General features: G+C 44.1%; 1 protein-coding gene across 1 annotated transcript in view; it reads right to left on the bottom strand.

Annotated features, from left to right (window-relative positions):
- LOC149428734 (uveal autoantigen with coiled-coil domains and ankyrin repeats protein-like) overlaps positions 1 to 20,000 on the bottom strand; it is a 27,296-nt gene that overhangs the window by 157 nt on the left and 7,139 nt on the right. Inside the window, exons 2-4 of the mRNA XM_089667065.1 lie at positions 9,037 to 9,170; positions 1,764 to 1,852; position 1 (exon numbers count right to left, since the gene is read on the bottom strand). The exon at position 1 is cut by the window's left edge and continues 157 nt beyond it. Of these exons, the coding sequence (XP_089523191.1) occupies position 1; positions 1,764 to 1,852; positions 9,037 to 9,170 (224 nt within the window). The remainder of the gene's footprint in view (positions 2 to 1,763; positions 1,853 to 9,036; positions 9,171 to 20,000) is intronic.

Below are 20,000 nucleotides of genomic sequence, written 5' to 3'. Positions count from 1 at the left end.
CCTGCCACAAGGAAAGGAGAACACTTCAATGACAATATTCTGGTGACGATTGTATATGTAATCATCCTGAACATAACACATACTCTGTGGTGTTGCTTCTATTTTTTTGTTTAAAATAATTTTTTTATTGAAAAAATTATACAACATGTCTAAAATACGTTTTTTAGTATAAAAACATTTAACCCTTTTGCTGCCAGAGCCGTTTTTGCACAGGTGGTTAACCACTTCCCGTCTGGCCCATGTACATAAACAGCCAGACTGGAGCAGTGCAGGAGCGGGTGGCTGTTTATAAACAGCCTCCACATTCGCTCTCCGGGAGCGTGCGGCACCGCGTTCCAGTGACCGCTGTGTCCGATCGCTGTGTGGGACCTCTGCGTGAGGTCCTGACTCATGTGTTCACTGATTGGACAAACAGGAATAGTAACCAAGATGTCACTTCCCGACATCATTGCTTACTACTACTGAAATCTGTGAAAGATCACAGAGGTCACATGGTACAAGCCTATTAACAGCCTTGTACCATGTGACACGCTGTGACCAATCACAGCTCTCACAGTATTTCTCAATGGCTGCAGGAATGCAGCCAGACAGAAGGAGAAATGATTGCTTTTACCACCTTTTTGGATGTAAAAGCAAATCAGTGTAAAAAAAGAAAAAAAAAAAAAAATCTTCATCACCCCCAAGTAGTACAGTGTCACTATGGTGACACTGTACTGCTAGGGCGATGGTATATTAAAAAAAAAATAAAAAAAAAATATATATAAAAAAATAAAAATGTAAAAAACAAAATGTTTGAAAAATTATAAATTTTTGGTTATTAAACGAATTTGGGTTATTTTTTTTTTTACTAAAAAGATACTATGGTGACACTCTACTGCTAGGGTGACAGTATGTAAAAAAAAACAACCAAATATTAAAAAAAAATTAAATTAAAACGTAAAAAAAAAAAATTTTGGAAAAATTTTAAGTTTTCGGTTATAAACTAAATTGGGGTTTTTTTGTTTTTTTTTTACTAAAAAGATAGATAAATAAATTTTGGCCAAGATTTATGAAGAAAGATTATTTGCAACATTTTTTTTTCAAAACGTTTGGACTTTTTCATTTATATAGCACAAACAATAAAAATCCCAGTGGTGAATAAATACCACCAAAATAAAAAGCGTTATCTGTTTCAAAAAAAAGCGCTAAAAAAATTCATATGGGTACAGTGTTGCATGAGCGCGCAATTGTCATTCAAAGTGTGATAACGCTGAAAGCTGAAGATTGGATTGGACCGGAAGGCGGGGGGGAAAGTGTCCGGACCGGAAGGCGGGGGGGAAAGTGTCCGGACCGGAAGGCGGGGGGGAAAGTGTCCGGACCGGGAAGGCGGGGGGGAAAGTGTCCGGACCGGAAGGCGGGGGGGAAAGTGTCCGGACCGGAAGGCGGGGGGGGAAAGTGTCCGGACCGGAAGGCGGGGGGAAAGTGTCCGGACCGGAAGGCGGGGGGAAAGTGTCCGGACCGGAAGGCGGGGGGGAAAGTGTCCGGACCGGAAGGCGGGGGGGAAAGTGTCCGGACCGGTGGTGCGGACCGGAAGGCGGGGGGGAAAGTGTCCGGACCGGAAGGCGGGGGGGAAAGTGTCCGGACCGGAAGGCGGGGGGGAAAGTGTCCGGACCGGAAGGCGGGGGGGAAAGTGTCCGGACTAGAAGTGGTTAAACGAGTGCAAAAAATGAAAAAACTGCTCTGGCAAGAGGAGTTAAGGAGAAGCAAGGAAGCAGCCAACGTACCGGCAGCGTCGGGAGCCGTGAGATCCACGCCATGTAACAGAATGGAGTTTAGACTCTCCAGGTGACCCTTAGAAGCGACAACATGGAATCTGGAAGACAAAATAAAAAAGCAATAAAAGTGTGAATTACTCACTAATCCAGGCACCCCGCCCACCACGCCGAGCTGCACTGCCCAAATGTAGAGATAATTAAGCTTTTCACATAAATGTTCACATCCTGCCGGGTTTATAGGCGGGGCTCTCCCCGCGACTCCATGACACAACAATGACTCGGGAATCCGGGGCGTCACAAAGCTCTGTGTGTATACACGAGGGAAGCAACGTGAGTGACAAACACGATCTACAAATCTGGTGACAGATAAATAGAAAACTATTATATTCGATTTTGTAACCTGGACAGGTAGAGGGCTTGTCCCTTCTTTCCGATCCAATTCTCTAAAGTGCAGGCCTTTGCTTACCATTATCCGGCCCTTGGGGCACTATTCCCCCCACTGACACCAATGATGAGGCACTATTCCTCCCACTGACACCAATGATGGGGCACTATTCCTCCCACCGACACCAATGATGGGGCACTATTCCCCCCACTGACACCAATGATGGGGCACTATTCCTCCCACTGATACCAACAATGATGGGGCACTATTCCTCTCACTGATACCAATGATGGGGCACTATTCCTCCCACTGACACCAATGATGGGGCACTATTCCTCCCACTGACACCAATGATGAGGCACTATTCCTCCCACTGACACCAATGATGGGGCACTATTCCTCCCACCGACACCAATGATGGGGCACTATTCCCCCCACCGACACCAATGATGGGGCACTATTCCTCCCACTGATACCAACGATGGGGCACTATTCCTCTCACTGACACCAACGATGGGCACTATTCCTCCCACTGACACCAATGATGGGGCACTATTCCTCCCACTGACACCAATGATGGGGCACTATTCCTCCCACCGACACCAATGATGGGGCACTATTCCTCACACTGACACCAATGATGGGGCACTATTCCTCCCACCGACACCAATGATGGGGCACTATTCCTCACACTGACACCAATGATGGGGCACTATTCCTCCCACTGATACCAATGATGGGGCACTATTCCTCCCACTAATACCAATGATGGGGCACTATTCCTCCCACTGATACCAATGATGGGGCACTATTCCCCCCACTGATACCAATGATGGGGCACTATTCCTCCCACTGACACCAATGATGGGGGCACTATTCCTCCCACTGATACCAATGATGGGGCGCTATTCCTCCCACTGACACCAATGATGGGGCACTATTCCTCGCACTGACACCAATGATGGGGCACTATTCCTCGCACTGATACCAATGATGGGACACTATTCCTCCCACTGACACCAATGATGCGTACAGCCACTCACAAACATGAATGGCATACACTTTTACTTGCATAAGCACGAATCTAACGTATGGGTATATGCAAAGAAAATGTTCTATTCATTGTATACATCCATATGCGATGCTTGTGTACGGAGCACCCGGGATGCGTACATTGCACAGGCTCAGACGTCCATGTGCAAGAGGCTATCCTAATTAATTTCAGGTGAAGTCACATAATTACCACCAAATCCCTAAAAAAAAAAAAAAAAAATTGGATAAAATTTCTCCTCCCAGCCCTATGGGTCCTTAACATGTTTGGTCAAACAACATCCAAATGGGGAGTCAGAAAAAGATCGAGCTGCCCCTCTAGGACTGGCATAAAATGTCTAAATGTAAGGAGCACAAGGGAGGAAGGGGGGGGGGGCAAAACGCATTAATTCTCCTACTCATCTACAGTGGTTAGCAGGGGCGTATTTGCCGCGAGGCAAACAAGGCGTTTGCCTATGGCAGAATTTTTTAGGGGGGTGGCACTGTGGCGCCGCTGCCCCCCCCTTCCCACGGAAGGGACACAGTACAGGGGCGGGCTGCTGTGTCTCACCTGGTCCATGACTCCGTGTCACTGGTTAGAGAAACCCCCCCCCCCCCCCGCCCTTTTAAAATAATGACATTTTGTTGCTTTGCAGCCTGAAATGAAGACAGACACCATTTTTGTTTTATCCAACTGTATTTACTCCTATAACAGCCAAGTGAAAGATGTAACAGCAACATGACAGAAAAAAAAAAGCAAAAACGGAATGAGTTGAAAAAATAATCCCCCCCCCCCCCCTTGTGTCAGTATTTTGTTGAACCCCCTTTGCTTTAATTCCAGCCTTTAGTCTGTTGGGACTTTGCGATATTCGCCCGCTCTTCTTTGCAGAACGGCTCAGGTTCAGTGACATTTGATGGTGACCGTTTGTGGACGGCAGTTTTCAAGTCATTCCACAGATTTTCATAGTTACATAGTTAGTCTGGCTGAAAAAAAGGAAAGTCCATCCAGTTCAACCAATAAAAAAAAAAAAAAAAAAAAAAAAAAAAAAAAGTTATAATCCTACATCCACAGTTAGTCCAGAGGAAGGCAAAAAAAAAAAAAAACAAAAACCTGCAAAGCACAATCCAATTTGCTCCTGCAGGGAAAAAAAATTCCTTCACCATTTTCAATGGGATTTAGGTCTGGACTCTGACTAGGCCAGACTTCTGGGACACATGACAGGCTCCTGATGACTGCGGGACACCCAGCTGTGAAGCCACAAGCTGTAGTAAAGATGCCGACACCGGGGGGGGGGGGGAGACACCAACGGACAACCGCTGGGTTGAGCACAGCGGTGGATCGTGGGACAGGCGAGTGGCCATTTGTAAAAACGAAAAGTCAGCAGCTATAAAAACTGTAGCTGTCGATTTTTAACCTCTTGGCGCCGGCCGAACGCAAATGTGAGGCCACACGCGTCTGGGCCTAGACACCGAGCGGTCACACATTTGCGTTCCCTGCGCGCTCCCAGCACACACATTCGGTATTCACAGAAAGGTCCCGATCTCCTCTTTCGATTGGAACTCTTCCCAATCATGTGACCACCGTGACAGCGAATCACGGTGGTCACATGACCCTAAATCCCAGCCACGCCTCCCGGCTTCTGGAACCCTTAAAAGGGCCAGGCGCCAAGGGGCTAATAAACGTGTCCGGAGCGCCGCTTTAATTTGCGCTACTGAAGTCGCTCCGACTTTACAAAAGTTCCCGTACTACAAGGCGACTTCTATCCGATCTGTGCCCATAGACTTTAATGGAATTTGCCTCCAAATCGGATCCTCATCTCTATTGATGTGATTTGGATCCAAAATTCCAAAGATTACTTGTAGCTGATGTTCTCATTGGCCAAAGCCAAAGTCACGTGACACAAAAATCGGTTCAGAGTCACATAAAGCCGCGTCAAAGTAGTACTTAAGTCGCCAGCAAGTCGCCTGGCACAGTTGCACCGTAGGTCACAGTAGTGTGAACCAAGCCATGCATGGGTTGGAATTCGACCAATTTTTCGTCCGAAAATCGGACCCAAGAATAAATCGGACGATTTTCGCTGTGTTAGTGGGAGTCAATGGCACCAGACGATTTTCATGGCTCCTCTCCTTTTCGGTGATCGGGCATGTTGGAAAATTCATGAAAAATGACCGATTTTCCACTCAATGATGGTCAAATCGTACGATCGTTTTTCCTAAAAGAATACACGCCATGAGCCGTGACCTGGAAGGAACAGAAGTTTCGCCTGTTATATGGGGTGAACGTTATGACTCGGTCGGCCAATTTTTTAAATCATTGATGGCGCCATCGGATTACTGAGCGAACGACGTTTTTGATTTTCGGACGAAAAATCGTTCGGAATTCAACCCGTGTATGGTCTGCACAAATCATCATGCACACCGGATGTTTTTACAGCGGCTGTTTTTTGTTTTGACGTTTTTTCTACAGCCCAGCATGTTATCCTATGTGTCGGAATTCGACCCATGTATGGCCTGCAATAGGGAAGCATGTAAACATATCTATGTTTTTGTTTGCAATTTTTATTTTTAGAGATTATCCTCCACTGAAAAGTCTCATTTATATGATTTCCTCGGTATATCCAAGGTTCAATTCCTTCCACTGACACCAAGGTAATAATAAAAAAAAAAAACCCAAAAAAACAAAATTAAAAACCCCATAAAATAATAATAATATGGCCTCCATTTGGGAAACATGTAAACATTATGTATGTTTTTGTTTGCAATTTTTTTTTTTTTGAGCGATTATCCTCCACTGAAAAATCAACAAAAGAATAAGCCAACAAAAGAATAAGCCAACAAAATAATAATAAAAAAAAAAAAAAAAAAAAAAGCCAACAAAATAATAAAAAACCCCACAAAAAAACTAAATTAAAAACCCAACAAAATAATAATAATAAGGCCTCCATTTGGGAAACATGCAAACATTATGTATGTTTTTGTTTGCAATTTTTTTTTTTTTGAGCGATTTTCCTCCACTGAAAAATCAACAAAAGAATAAGCCAACAAAATAATAATAAAAAAAACAAAAGAAAAAAGCCAACAAAATAATAAAAACCCCCCACAAAAAACTAAATTAAAAACCCAACAAAATAAAATAAAAATAATAATAATAATAAGGCCTCCATTTGGGAAACGTGCAAACATTTTGTATGTTGCAAATTTTTTTTATTTTTTTTTAGAGATTATCCTCCACTGAAAAATCTCGTTTATATGATTTCCTCGGTATATCCAGGGTTCATTTTATCAGTGCAAGAGGCCTTATCGTTTCTACAAATGGATTCAATTATTGGAGAGATCCAGAGCTTCCACCTTTCCCCGTTTCTCTCAGATCCCCATCTCTCCATAAATGGTCAACATACTGAGCGCCAAAACAATTGATGGCACCATCGGATTACCGAGCGAATGACGTTTTGATTTTCAGACAAAAAATCCTTTGGCATTTGACAAAATAATAGAAAACACAACAAAGTAATGATGAAAAAAACACAACAACAACAAAAGAAAAAGCCAACAAAATAAAAATAAAAAAATTAAAAAAAAAAATAAAAAATAAAAGCCAACAAAATAATAAAAAAACCCACAAAAAAACTAAATTAAAAACCCAACAAAATAAAATAATAATAATAATAATAATAATAATAAGGCCTCCATTTGGGAAACGTGCAAACATTTTGTATGTTTTTGTTTGCAATTTTTTTTTTTTTTTTTTTTTAGAGATTATCCTCCACTGAAAAAATCTGGTTTATAGGATTTCCTCGGTATATCCAGGGTTCATTTTATCGGTTCAAGAGGCCTTATCGTTTCTACAAATGGATTCAATTATTGGAGAGATCCAGAGCTTCCTCCTTTCCCCGTTTCTCTCAGATCCCCATCTCTCCATATATGGTCAACATACTGAGCGCCAAAAAACAAACGCGGAACGTGATGAAACAAAGCTTTCTAAAACGATCGGATTCATTGGCAGGAGATAAAATAGTAACATACTGAAGCCAAAGATAAAGATTTAATGAAGGCTTCCTATCCATGCATTTCAGTGCATCACAGATTACACGCCGCCAGGGGCGGACTAACTCCTCATGGGGCCCCCGGGCAATAGGGGATCATGGGGCCCCTGTGTCCTTGCCCAAACTCAAAAAAGCCTATGAAAAAGGTACCAGGGGCAACTCATGGGGCCCCCTACTGACCCTGGGCCCTCGGGCAGTGCCTGAGTTTCCAAATGGTCAGTCCGCCCCTGCCCTGGACTTTCTGGCAGTGGCCATCTTGAGTAAGGGCAAATGATTCATGTAGCAGTTACTTCTTGGAATCCATCTGTCCTTAGCTTAGGTATTGGCTGAGCGGAGAACCCTCCCTCCCCTCCTGAAGACTCCTGGGAGTGCCCGAGTTTCCAAATGGTCAGCCCGCCCCTGCACGCCGTATTCCACGCCATACCGCCGAGTGGTGACTATGCTAAATATTGCTTCACACTTTGTTTCCTCTCAGTGTAAACTATGAAGAACAGATTTCAAACTCCCCGTGTTTGCACTGAATTGGGAAACGCTGGGGAATCCATGTACGGTGTCTAGAAGTGGAGGTGCCACCGGAATGTCTGGAAGGGTGCCAACTAATCAATATTCAAAAACAAAGAGGAAGAAAAAAAAGACAGCACATATAAAAGGCTAAACCTCAAAAGAAATTTTGAGATATGATATGAAATGATATTCCCGCATGACAGATGACAGAGGACTCTACCCCGCCCCCCCCCCCAGATATCAAGAGGGAACCCTCAGGGATGGAATTTTATCCTTGGTCCATCCCTGAGGGTTCCCTCTTGATATCTTGGGGGGGGGGGGGGGGGGGTAGAGTCCTCTGTCATGCGAGAATATCATGGCCTATTACCCTAGGTTCACATCTGTGCGGGTGGTGCCGCTGCGGATTCGCATTGTGCGGAGTGGACACGGCCCGCTGTTCTCTATGGGGCGGTTGGATGTAAAATGGACCGTCTGTCAGTTTACATCCGAGCGTCATCCAATAGAGCAGAACGGATCCCCCATCCATCGGTTTTTATCGGATCGGATGCAGGCGGGTATAAACAGAAATGTCCGTTTACATCCGCCTCCCCATAGAGAACAATGGGTGGTCTGATTAGGTCGGAACAGACAGACTGACCCAATCGGTCCAATCATGTGAAAGGGGCCTAAAGGTTTTATTGCAAGAATCTGCTAGATTTATCACAAACTTTCTATAAATAAAACTTGTTTTAGTACTTTAGTAGGCGGAGTCCCACGAAGACTGAGATTGAGCTCTGCAGTCACTTTTGCAGCGGCAGTTTTCTTATTCCGGGTCACAATGCTGCGCAACGTCCTTTTGTCTCTTTCGGTCAGCTGACCATGGCGACCGCGCTTATCAGACGACGTTTTCCCAGAATCTGTATACGCCGTCATAACCTTTGATCCTGGACCTCTCCACATGACAAATAAATGGGCGACTTCAGTCACAGAGGCACCAACTAAGCGGCACCAACAATTTGCCCTCTTTGAAGTCCCGTAAGCTCTGACATGAGTCCTTTTTACCAGCAGCGCACGCAGTGAATGAGGAAAGTGAGGCTTACCACCTGTTAACTAGGTGTCTCATCACACAGCGGAAGCAAAAGAACGTTACATCACTTCCGCTTTCAAAGTAAAACATGTCGTCCCTTTCACACCTGCAGATCATGGAATGTTTCCATATTTTTGTCTAACCCCTGTATATGTAAACTTCTGTGTAAACTGATGGTGCAATATAAAAAAAAAAAAAAAAAAGTAAATTTCTCACTACAGGTACTGCACACTATAGAGATTTTACGGCACTTACGCCGAGCGTCCCTCTAGGTCCAACTTGCTGGGGTTCACTCCCTTCTTGGTGAGAGTGGCGGAAATCTTCTCTACATCTCCCCTCTCTGCCGCTTTCATTAACCGGTCATCATATTTGTTCCAATCAGCGGTTTGCTGAAAAAGAAAAAAAAAAACAAATTACCATGACGACATATCAGATACAATGCTATACTACATCGAAAAAAAATTAAAAAAGATAAAATTTAAAAAAATTAAATAAAAAATAAATATAAAATAAAAATAAATAAATAAAAATTAAATAAAATTAAAAAAAAAAATAAAAAAAAGCAAAAAGATCCCTGAAGCAGTCTACCAACCAAAAGAAGCAAGACAATTACTGCAAAGGACAGTGTCTGTACTGCAATAAAATGTGTATTTCAAAAATACCTGAAGTTCCAGAGCACCAAAAAGGTATACAGTTACATCACAGAATCTAGAAATCTGAAGAAGCACCCTCCCTGGAAGAGTAGGAGGTAGGCTTCCAATTTAGTTTACTTGGCTGGAGAACCCGGGGCCCCCAATCTTCCACTTCCATTTGCTGGATGCTATTATTATTATACAGGATTATTATTATTATTATACAGGATTTATGGCGCCAACAGTTTGCTCAGCACTTTACAATATAAAGGGAGACAATACAGCAACAATACAGTTCAATACAAGAGGGATAGGAGGGCCCTGATCCTGGGAGCTTACAATCTAAGAGAGAGGGGCTAGTGGTACAAAAGGTAATAACTGTGGGGGATGGACTGGTAGGAGGAATAGAAGATTCCATTATTAGCTGAGGGCAGGATAGGCTTCCCTGAAGAGAGAGGTTTTCATAGATCGCCTAAAAGTGAGCAGAGTAGGCGATCGTCTGATAGATTGGGGTTGAGAGTTCCAGAGGATGGGGGGAGGCTCTGGAGAAGTCCTGGAGACGAGCATGGCAGGAGGAGACAAGGGAGCTAGAGAGCAGGAGGTCTCGGGAGGACGGTTTGGGTGATATTTGGAGACAAGATTGGCGATGTAATTGGGGGCAGAATTATAAAAGGTTTTAGTAGGATTGTTAATTGAAATCACAGCATCTAGAAATCTGAAGAAGCACCCTCCCTGGAAGAGTAGGAGGTAGGCTTCCAATTTAGTTCACATGGCTGGAGAACCCGGGGCCCCCAATCTTCCACTTCCATTTGCTTGATGCTATTATACAGGATTTATGGCGCCAACAGTTTGCTCAGCGCTGTACAATATAACAGGAGACAATACAGCAACAATACAGTTCAATACAAGAGGGATAGGAGGGCCCTGATCCTGGGAGCTTACAATCTAAGAGGGAGGGGCTAGTGGGACAAAAGGTAGTAACTGTGGGGGATGGACTGGTTGGAAAAGTAGACAATTCCATTATTAGCTGAGGGCAGGATAGGCTTCCCTGAAGAGATCGGTTTTCAGAGATCGCCTAAAAGTGAGCAGAGTAGGCGATAGTCTGATAAATTTGGGTAGAGAGTTCCAGAGGATGGGGGAAGCTCTGGAGAAGTCCTGGAGACGAGCATGGGAGGAGGAGACAAGGGAGCTAGAGAGCAGGAGGTCTCGGGAGGACGGTTTGGGTGATATTTGGAGACAAGATTGGTGATGTAATTAGGGGTGGAGTTATAAATGGTTTTATATGCGATTGTTAATTTAAATCACAGCATCTAGAAATCTGGAAGAGTAGGAGGTAGGCTTCCAATTTAGCTGGAGAATGCAGGGCCCCCAATCTTCCACTTCCATGTTCTGGATGCTATACAGAAACTCAGACACACTTCTATATGGAGAGCCGCAAGTGGACCTCTTCCATTCAATAACCTGGACCTTTATGAAAGCAGAACTTAAAGTGGATCTCCACCCGTAAATATATTATCCCTCCTCTCCTCTAGTCCTCCAATTGCACTTTTTATTTTCTTTTTCTTCTCCATTTACCTTTTTTTTTTTTTTTTTTTTTTTTTTTTCGCCATTTACCTTTTTTTTATTTTTTTTTTTTATTTTCTCCATTTACCTTTTTTTATTTTTTTTTTTATTTTCTCCATTTACCTTTTTTTTTTTTTTTTTTTTTTTTTTAAATAAATTTCCCAGGCCCGCCCTCCCTTGAACATCATTTGCCTTGGCACCAGCACATGGTCCTCCCTTTGGAAACGCACCTCACATATCCCAGGAGGCAAAGCTCTGCATTCAGGAAGAGGAGCGTGTCACTGGGTGGTACGCCGATTGAAAAGCCATCTGCCTCTCGGTGACATCACACCAAAACATGGCGGCGTGGGACTGAGCGCTGCCTGAAGAGAAGAGGCTCTCAGCTGGAAAACGCTGGATCCGCTGGGTGGGTTAGTATCGGAAACGTGCGGGACTCACCACCTGGTACGTAGTGGTTGAACCAGTTCGGCTCCAGAGCTACAGGATCAGTCTCCATGTACACTAGAGCCTTAAGCTCCTAAACCACTAAGAAAAATGCTGGAAAAAAAAAAAGCTGGTAGTAGCGTTTTAGTAGCATTCAGGAGAGTTAGCGATTTATTGGCTTTTTTACAGTAAATGTAGAGGGAAAAAAAAAGCTATTGTGAGCGTTTTAGTAGCGTTTATGAACGTTTAGCGTTTCTGCTGGAAAAACGCTCCAAAAAAAAAAAAAAAAATGGACACATAGGAGAACACTATTTAGCTGCTAGGAGAAGAAAAAAAAAGGCTGCCAATAGCTTCTAGGAGCTTGAAAAAAAATGCTAGTGTGATTGGAGCCTCAGTCTTTGGACGTACATAGTACACCCAAAGAGCTTAAATGGTGAGGAAAAAAAAAAAGGGGGGGTGAAAATCCACTTTACTTGTATCTGAGGACCACAATTTGAAGCATGGAGACATTAATGAAATGAATGACTGAATTAGGCCCCATGTACACGGGACACTTCTGAACGATGGAAACGGACTGCTGGAAAACGCAGGTTAAAAAACGTGTTTAGCCGTGTTTGAATAACGCGTTTGTGTGCGTTTAGAAGCGTTTTTTAAAGATAAGCACAGGAGAGCATCCCAGATGCCCAGAATGCACTGAAAAGTGGTAAATTATTAACTGTTTCAGAGAAATACAGAGAGTAGAAGCAGAGACAGCAGTATTCGTTGAAATTAGCTTAGGTGCAAGTTGCTCATTAACATTGCTTTGGCTTCCAAGGGTGGGAAAGGTGTCTGGTGGAGGGAGTCATTAAGGCCACCTGGCAGGGGGTCTTCATGAGGAATTTGAGGTGTGAATGTTCATTAACATATCGTTTGTTTCCAAGGGTGGGAGAGGTCTGAGGTGTGAATGGTCATTAACATATCTTTTGTTTCCAAGGGTGGGAGAGGTCTGAGGTGTGAATGGTCATTAACATATCTTTTGTTTCCAAGGGTGGGAGAGGTCTGAGGTGTGAATGGTCATTAACATATCTTTTGTTTCCAAGGGTGGGAGAGGTCTGAGGTGTGAATGGTCATTAACATATCTTTTGTTTCCAAGGGTGGGAGAGGTCTGAGGTGTGAATGGTCATTAACATATCGTTTGTTTCCAAGGGCGGGAGAGGTCTGAGGTGTGAATGGTCATTAACATATCTTTTGTTTCCAAGGGTGGGAGAGGTCTGAGGTGTGAATGGTCATTAACATATCTTTTGTTTCCAAGGGTGGGAGAGGTCTGAGGTGTGAATGGTCATTAACATATCTTTTGTTTCCAAGGGCGGGAGAGGTCTGAGGTGTGAATGGTCATTAACATATCTTTTGTTTCCAAGGGTGGGAGAGGTCTGAGGTGTGAATTGGTCATTAACATATCTTGTTTCCAAGGGTGGGAGAGGTCTGAGGTGTGAATTGGTCATTAACATATCTTGTTTCCAAGGGTCGGAGAGGTCTGAAGTGTGAATGGTCATTAACATATCTTTTGTTTCCAAGGGCGGGAGAGGTCTGAGGTGTGAATGGTCATTAACATATCTTTTGTTTCCAAGGGTGGGAGAGGTCTGAGGTGTGAATTGGTCATTAACATATCTTGTTTCCAAGGGTCGGAGAGGTCTGAAGTGTGAATTGGTCATTAACATATCTTGTTTCCAAGGGTGGGAGAGGTCTGAGGTGTGATTGGTCATTAACATATCTTGCGTTTCCAAGGGTGGGAGAGGTCTGAGGTGTGAATGGTCATTAACATATTTTTTTGTTTCCAAGGGTGGGAGAGGTCTGAGGTGTGAATCGGTCATTACAATGTGTGCCAAGCTTGGTAGGAACATCCTGTGTTCAGTGTTTTGTCCATCTGAGTACCTTGAAAACGCTTTGCATGCATTTTTCATGATGAAAAAAGGCTCCGGACAGCACAAACACAAACGCTTATAAACACGATTTGCCGCGTTTACAAGCGTTTTGCGTTTGAAACACTCATAAGATCGACTGCTGAACGCAAGTTTGGTGCGTACAAAAAAACGACTGTAAACGAAGATGTGTACACGGACACATAGGAAAACATTAGGGAGGGTTCAGGGGCTGTTTAAACAAACACAGAGCAGCTCCTAAGCGTGAGTTGTACATGAGCCCTTAGAGTTTTCATTTTGTGGAGAAATTACTTTGAACCCCCACACACACACACACTATTTCTAGCTACAACCATCTTGAGTAAGGGCAGTTGATTCATTCAGCATTTACTTCCTGGAATCCATCTGCGCTTAGCTCGGGCATGCATGCAGGAGGGTGTGCTTAGCTAAGAAAGCCCCTCCTCCCATGAAGACTCCTGGGGTGTATGACATCATTTGCTTAGGCCAAACACCAGGAAGCAACTGAAGAAATGTAAAGGAAAAAAAAATTTAAGTAAATATAATATGCCTTCCTATCCATTCACTAACGCTGGCAACGTAAAAATTAAAAATCGTTCGTGTTGATGTGAGAGAGAGTCGTTCGGCTTTAAAAAGTCACAAAATGGATCTCCTTTCATTCTATACCCCGACCTTCATTTATCAAACCCTCCACAATCTCAGAGTTCTCGGGCTAATAAATCCAATTTGTCCTTTTAGTTTGTCTTCCATTCTGTCCCGAACAGAGCATTCCGCTTCCCTTTGTTCTTTCCTTCCACACCCCCGCTCCCGGGAATCGGACCCATTTCTCTCACTCGGGTTACCCTCGGATCTTTCATTTCTGTACAATGAGTAGGTGTTTCGTTTCTCTCTGATGTCGGCACAAATATGAGAGGTTTTCATTTCATAAATGTGAATTAAGTCAAAGTTGGGAAAACAAATATTACAAAAGTGATCCCGAGAGGAAAAAAAAAAAAGAAAAAATAGACTTGTTTCTGGCAAATGATGAGAGAAGCAGCTAGATTATTAGATTATTATGCTTCCAGCAAACTGGTTTGTTCCTAAACCCGGGTTCACATACATGCGGTGCGGTATATTGACCCGTGTACGGCCTGCACAGGGGCGGACTGACAACTCATGGGGCAATAGGGGATCATGGGGCCCCTGTGTCCTTGCCCAAACTCAAGCCTATGAAAAAAGGTACCAGGGGCATCTCATGGGGCCCCTTATGACCCCAGTGCCCGAGTTTCAATGAGCAGGCGATGACCAATCAGAATCACTCCTGGAAGCGCTGCACAGAGAAAAGGAAGACGAGTGGAGATGTCAAATCCCTGAACCACTGACAGCCCAGCAACCCCAGTGGAAAACACAGTGGGGACTGGGGGGGGGGGCAGGTTTATTGCATTAGTTCACCTTTTCATTTTTCTCTGTAAAGGTGGTTACCCTTTCATGTCCGGACGCTTTCCCCCCCCCCCCCTTCCGGTCCGGACGCTTTCCCCCCCCTTCCGGTCCAGACGCTTTCCCCCCCCCTTCCGGTCCGGACGCTTTCCCCCCCCTTCCGGTCCGGACGCTTTCCCCCCCTTCCGGTCCGGACGCTTTCCCCCCCCTTCCGGTCCGGACGCTTTCCCCCCCCTTCCGGTCCAGACGCTTTCCCCCCCCCTTCCGGTCCGGACGCTTCCCCCCCCTTCCGGTCCAGACGCTTTCCCCCCCCTTCCGGTCCAGACGCTTTCCCCCCCCTTCCAGTCCGGACACTTTCACCCCCTTCCTGTCCAGGCCAATTTTCAGCGCTATCACACTTTGAATGACAATTGCGCGGTCATGCAACACTGTACCCGTATGAATTTTTTTTAGCATTTTTTTGAGACAGATAAAACGTTTTATTTTGGTGGTATTTATTCACCGCTGGGATTTTTATTGTTTGTGCTATATAAATGAAAAAGTCCAAAAATTTTGAAAAAAAAAAAAAAAAAAAGTATTTCTTATAAAATTTTGCAAATAATCTTTCTTCATAAATCCTGGCCAAAATGTATTCATCTATCTTATTAGTAAACAAAAAAAAACCCAAACTAGTTTATAACCAAAAATTTATAAATTTTTCAAACATTTGTTTTACATTTTTATTTTTGTTTTTAATATTCCGTCGCCCTAGCAGTACAGTGACACCATGGTGACACTGTACTACTTGGGGGTGATGAAGATTTTTTTTTTTTCTTTTTTTACACTGATTGTTTTTACACCCATAAAGGCTGTAAAGGCAATCATTTCTCCTTTTCTCTAGCTGCATTCTTGCAGCCATTGAGAAATACTGTGTGAGCTGTGATTGGTCACAGCGTGTCACATGGTACAAGGCTGTTGCAAATAGCCCTGTACCATGTGACCTCTGTGATCATTCATAAGTAGTAAGCAATGATGTCAGAAGTGACATCTTGCTTACTACTACTCATGTGATCACTGATTGGCCAAGCAGTGATCACATGATCGGGACCTCACACAGAGGTCCTGTACAACAATTGGTGTTCCGCTGTGTCTGGAGGACACAGAGGGCACCGGATCGCGGTGCTGCGTGCTCCCAGGGAGCGCGCACAAGCAGGGGGCGGGGAGGATGTTCATAAAACGGTCACCACTGCCACCATCTGGCCGTTTATATACATGGGCCGGACGGGACGTGGGTAGGAACCCTAAAGACATGCATTGACCCATGACAACTTATGGTCTGTTTATAAGAGGGAGACACTTAGAAAGCTGCCAGTGGCTTGTAACTGCAGCTGGGATTTTTTTTTTTCTTTTGCCAACAACTATTACGCCCGACAACACACAGTATGATGCTTGCAGTAAGGGGTGTCATCCTGCCACGTCCTGCACGTGCAGGGAGTACAGGACAAGGATGCATGGTGGTCAGACGGTAACTGCCCTTGGATAGCTATGGAAGAACTGAGGTCTGATCTGCTCTGACTTTGGTATCTTAACCAGTTCTGCGCTGTCCTATAGCAGAAATACTGCTACGGGGCGGGACGGGTGCGCAAAATCACATGTATATACATGATTTTGCAGTTCCGGGTAGGGGTCGCGTGCCGTTCGCTGCTTTGGCTGTCAATCACTGGGTCCCGCCTGGTGATTACTCGTGGCACCCGGTGATCACAGAGCATCTCCGACAGGGGAGAGACCTGTATGTAAACAACACAGATCTCTCCTGTCAGCTCCTGCACACTGCTTTGTATGGCTCTGCATAGCAGCATGCTTCCAGTGAAACACAGCAAACAGCCCCCATTGGGAAACAGAACCCTTTGATCGCCTCAGATGTTAGCCCCTTCCTGCCCAGTGCCATTATTAGCACTGATCACTGTATTGGTGTCACTGGGGATGTCAGTGACACCAAGTCAGTTCCTCCCCCTCCCCGGTGTCAGAATGCCCGCTTCAGTCCCGCTTTAAGTCGCTGATCGCCGCCATTACTAGCAAAAATAAATAAATTCCAGTATCTATACCGCCATTTGTAAAGGCTATAACTTTCATGTAAACCAATTAATTTACACGTATTGGGATTTTTTTTTTTTTTTTTTTTTTTTTTAGCAAAGACACAGCAGAATACATTTTGGCCGAAATTTATGACGAAAATCTGATTTTTACATTTTTTTTTTTGATAGCAAAAAGTCAAAAATGTAGTTATTTTCTCAAAATTGGTCTTTTTAAATTTTTAGCGCAAAAAAAAAAAAAAAAAACGCACAGGCGATCAAATGCCACCAAAAGAAAGCTCTATTTGTGGGGAAAAAGACGTAAATTTAATTTGGGTGCAGCGTTGCATGACCGTGCAATTATCAGTTGAAGTAACGCAGCGCCGCATCGCAGAAAAAAATGGCCTGGTCAGGAAGGGGGGAAATCCTCTGGAGGGCGAGGGGTTAATTCCAGGTACTTCTATAGCGCCGTCAGTGTACGCAGCACTTTACATATATATTGTACATTCACATCAGTCCCCGCCCCCGAGGAGCGTACAATCTAAGGTCCCTAACTCACATTCATACATACACATATTAGGGACAATTTACCCCCCGGGTTCACATCTATGCTGCCGTGAGGGCCGCGTTTTGCGCAGGCACAAGAGCACATTCATTTGAATGGACTGCCATGACACGCAGGGAAGAAGTCCCGGCACTTCTGAAAACGCAGCCGAGGTTCCCAGTACGGTTGCGTTTTCCAGTGCGGGCGACATGCCATTAGAATTGGTAAGTAATAGGTCCACCTGCGCTGCTAAGCCTACAATATACAGTTGTGACCAAAATTATTCAACCCCCAATGCTGTAAAGGGGTTTAGGGACTATAGTGTACATTTGGAATTGTATTCAGAATCAAATCCTACAAGGACGTTGTAACTACCCAAATGCAACTAAAATGACATCAATTGTTTATGTAATACAGTAGTAAATGGTTCTTATGTGGTTTCTTCATTGCCACAATTATTCAACCCCTTAAAGACTACCACTCTGAAGAACAGAGGTTCATACAGGTGCTTCCATCAGGTATTGAAAACACCTGTGGATGTCACCGAGCAGCAATCAAGCATAATAAGCACCAATTAGGCAGCTTTAAAATGACTGTGATACTCAGCTCCTTCTAGACATTTACTGGTGTGGTTACAAACATGGTGAAGGCAAGAGAATGGTCCAGGAAGACAAGAGAAGAGGTGATTTCTCTTCACAGGAAGGGCAATGGCTATAAGAAGATTGCAAAGATGTTAAACATACCAAGAGACACCTTAGGAAGCATCATTCGCAAATTCAAGGCAAAGGGCACTGTTGAAACGCTACCTGGTCGTGGCAGAAAGAAGATGCTGACTTCGACTGCTGTGCGCTACCTGAAGCGTAGAGTGGAGAGAAGTCCCCGTGTGACTGCTGAGGAACTGAGAAAAGATTTGTCAGATGTGGGTACAGAAGTTTCAGCCCAGACAATAAGACGCACACTGCGTAATGAAGGCCTCCGTGCCAGAACTCCCAGGCGTACCCCCTTGCTGTCTCCAAAGAATAAGAAGAGTCGACTGCAGTATGCCAAAAGCCATGTGGACAAACCACAAAAGTTGTGGGATAGTGTTCTGTGGACTGATGAAACAAAATTAGAACTGTTTGGGCCCATGGATCAACGCTATGTTTGGAGGAGGAAGAACAAGGCCTATGATGAAAAGAACACCTTGCCTACTGTGAAGCATGGTGGAGGGTCAATCATGCTTTGGGGCTGTTTTGCTTCTGCAGGTACAGGGAAGCTTCAGCGTGTGCAAGGTACCATGAATTCTCTTCAGTACCAGGAGATATTGGATGGAAACGTGATGCAGTCCGTCACACACCTGAGGCTTGGGAGACGTTGGACCTTTCAACAGGACAATGATCCCAAGCATACCTCCAAGTCCACTAGAGCATGGTTGCAGAGGAAAGGCTGGAACATTTTGGAGTGGCCATCGCAGTCACCAGACTTAAATCCGATTGAGAACCTCTGGTGGGACTTAAAGAAAGCAGTTGCAGTGCGCAAGCCTAAGAATGTGACTGAACTGGAGGCCTTTGCCCATGAAGAATGGGCGAAGATACCCGTAGATCGCTGCAAGACACTTGTGTCAAGCTATGCTTCACGTTAAAAGCTGTTATAACTGTAAAAGGATGCTGTACTAAGTACTAAGATTGAATGTCACTTGGGGGTTGAATAAACTGATAATGCTGTGAGCACAGAAAAGACATTTGTGGTTATTTCATTATAACTGTTATGTTATATTTGTCTGACCTACAAGTGCCTCTTTAATGTAAATGTAAGCAAGATGACTGAATGATCAAAAGCAATGTCAAACTGGCCAAAACACTCAATTTCAGTGGGGGTTGAATAATTTTGGTCACAACTGTATAATATATAACAAAGAAACAGCTGCCAACATCCAATCCTCACCTTATAAATGGACATATAGGTATAAAAATAATCAATAGTGATGCAGCGCTGATATAATTAACAATAGAGTGGATTTCAACCGTGAGAAGAAAGTGAATACGGTGTTATATAGCCCGCACAAACACGGCACACAATAATTCCCTCTATATAATTGCTGTTTGTAGATATAAATGCAGTCCACAGTATATATAGATGAAAAAAATAAGTTCTTAGAGGACACACATGCTTCTGTGCTGGTGCAAAGTGGTAGGTGACAATCCTTAAAATGGCTAGCATGCCCGCTCACCTTCCCCCTGCGACCCACAGGGGCCAAAAAGCCTGCCGGGTCACACCTTGACCCTATGTGTTATCTCCAGGTGCAACACAATCTCCACTCTCCAGTACTCTCTCCTTCACCATCTGTTATTCCCCTTGAATAGGTACCGCTGTACGTGTATTCAAAAAGCTCATAGGATGGTGATAATCATGGAAAAAACACAAAGATCCTCCATAGTGTAACACTGTATATCACGTTTATTCCTTAAAAAACGCCAAATCACAACTCACATTTCAGCAGATGAAAAAAAACGCTTGTAACACCTCTCATGGGTGTACTGAGGCACTCTGGTGTAGCAAGATGACGAAGCTACGAGGGGCGTGGCGTAACGCGTAGATGTGACGTAGTGACGTGGTGACGCACTTCCGGGTTGGCGCCATCTTGCTACACCAGAGTGCCTCAGTACACCCATGAGAGGTGTTACAAGCGTTTTTT

This window comes from Staurois parvus, unplaced genomic scaffold, assembly GCF_062004578.1.
Source record: "Staurois parvus isolate SC_StPar_1 unplaced genomic scaffold, SC_StPar_1.0 ptg002995l, whole genome shotgun sequence".
In the NCBI taxonomy this organism is placed as follows: domain Eukaryota; kingdom Metazoa; phylum Chordata; class Amphibia; order Anura; family Ranidae; genus Staurois; species Staurois parvus.
The sequence above is the reverse complement of the archived record's forward strand: the minus strand, read 5'-3'. Positions and strand labels throughout refer to the sequence as shown.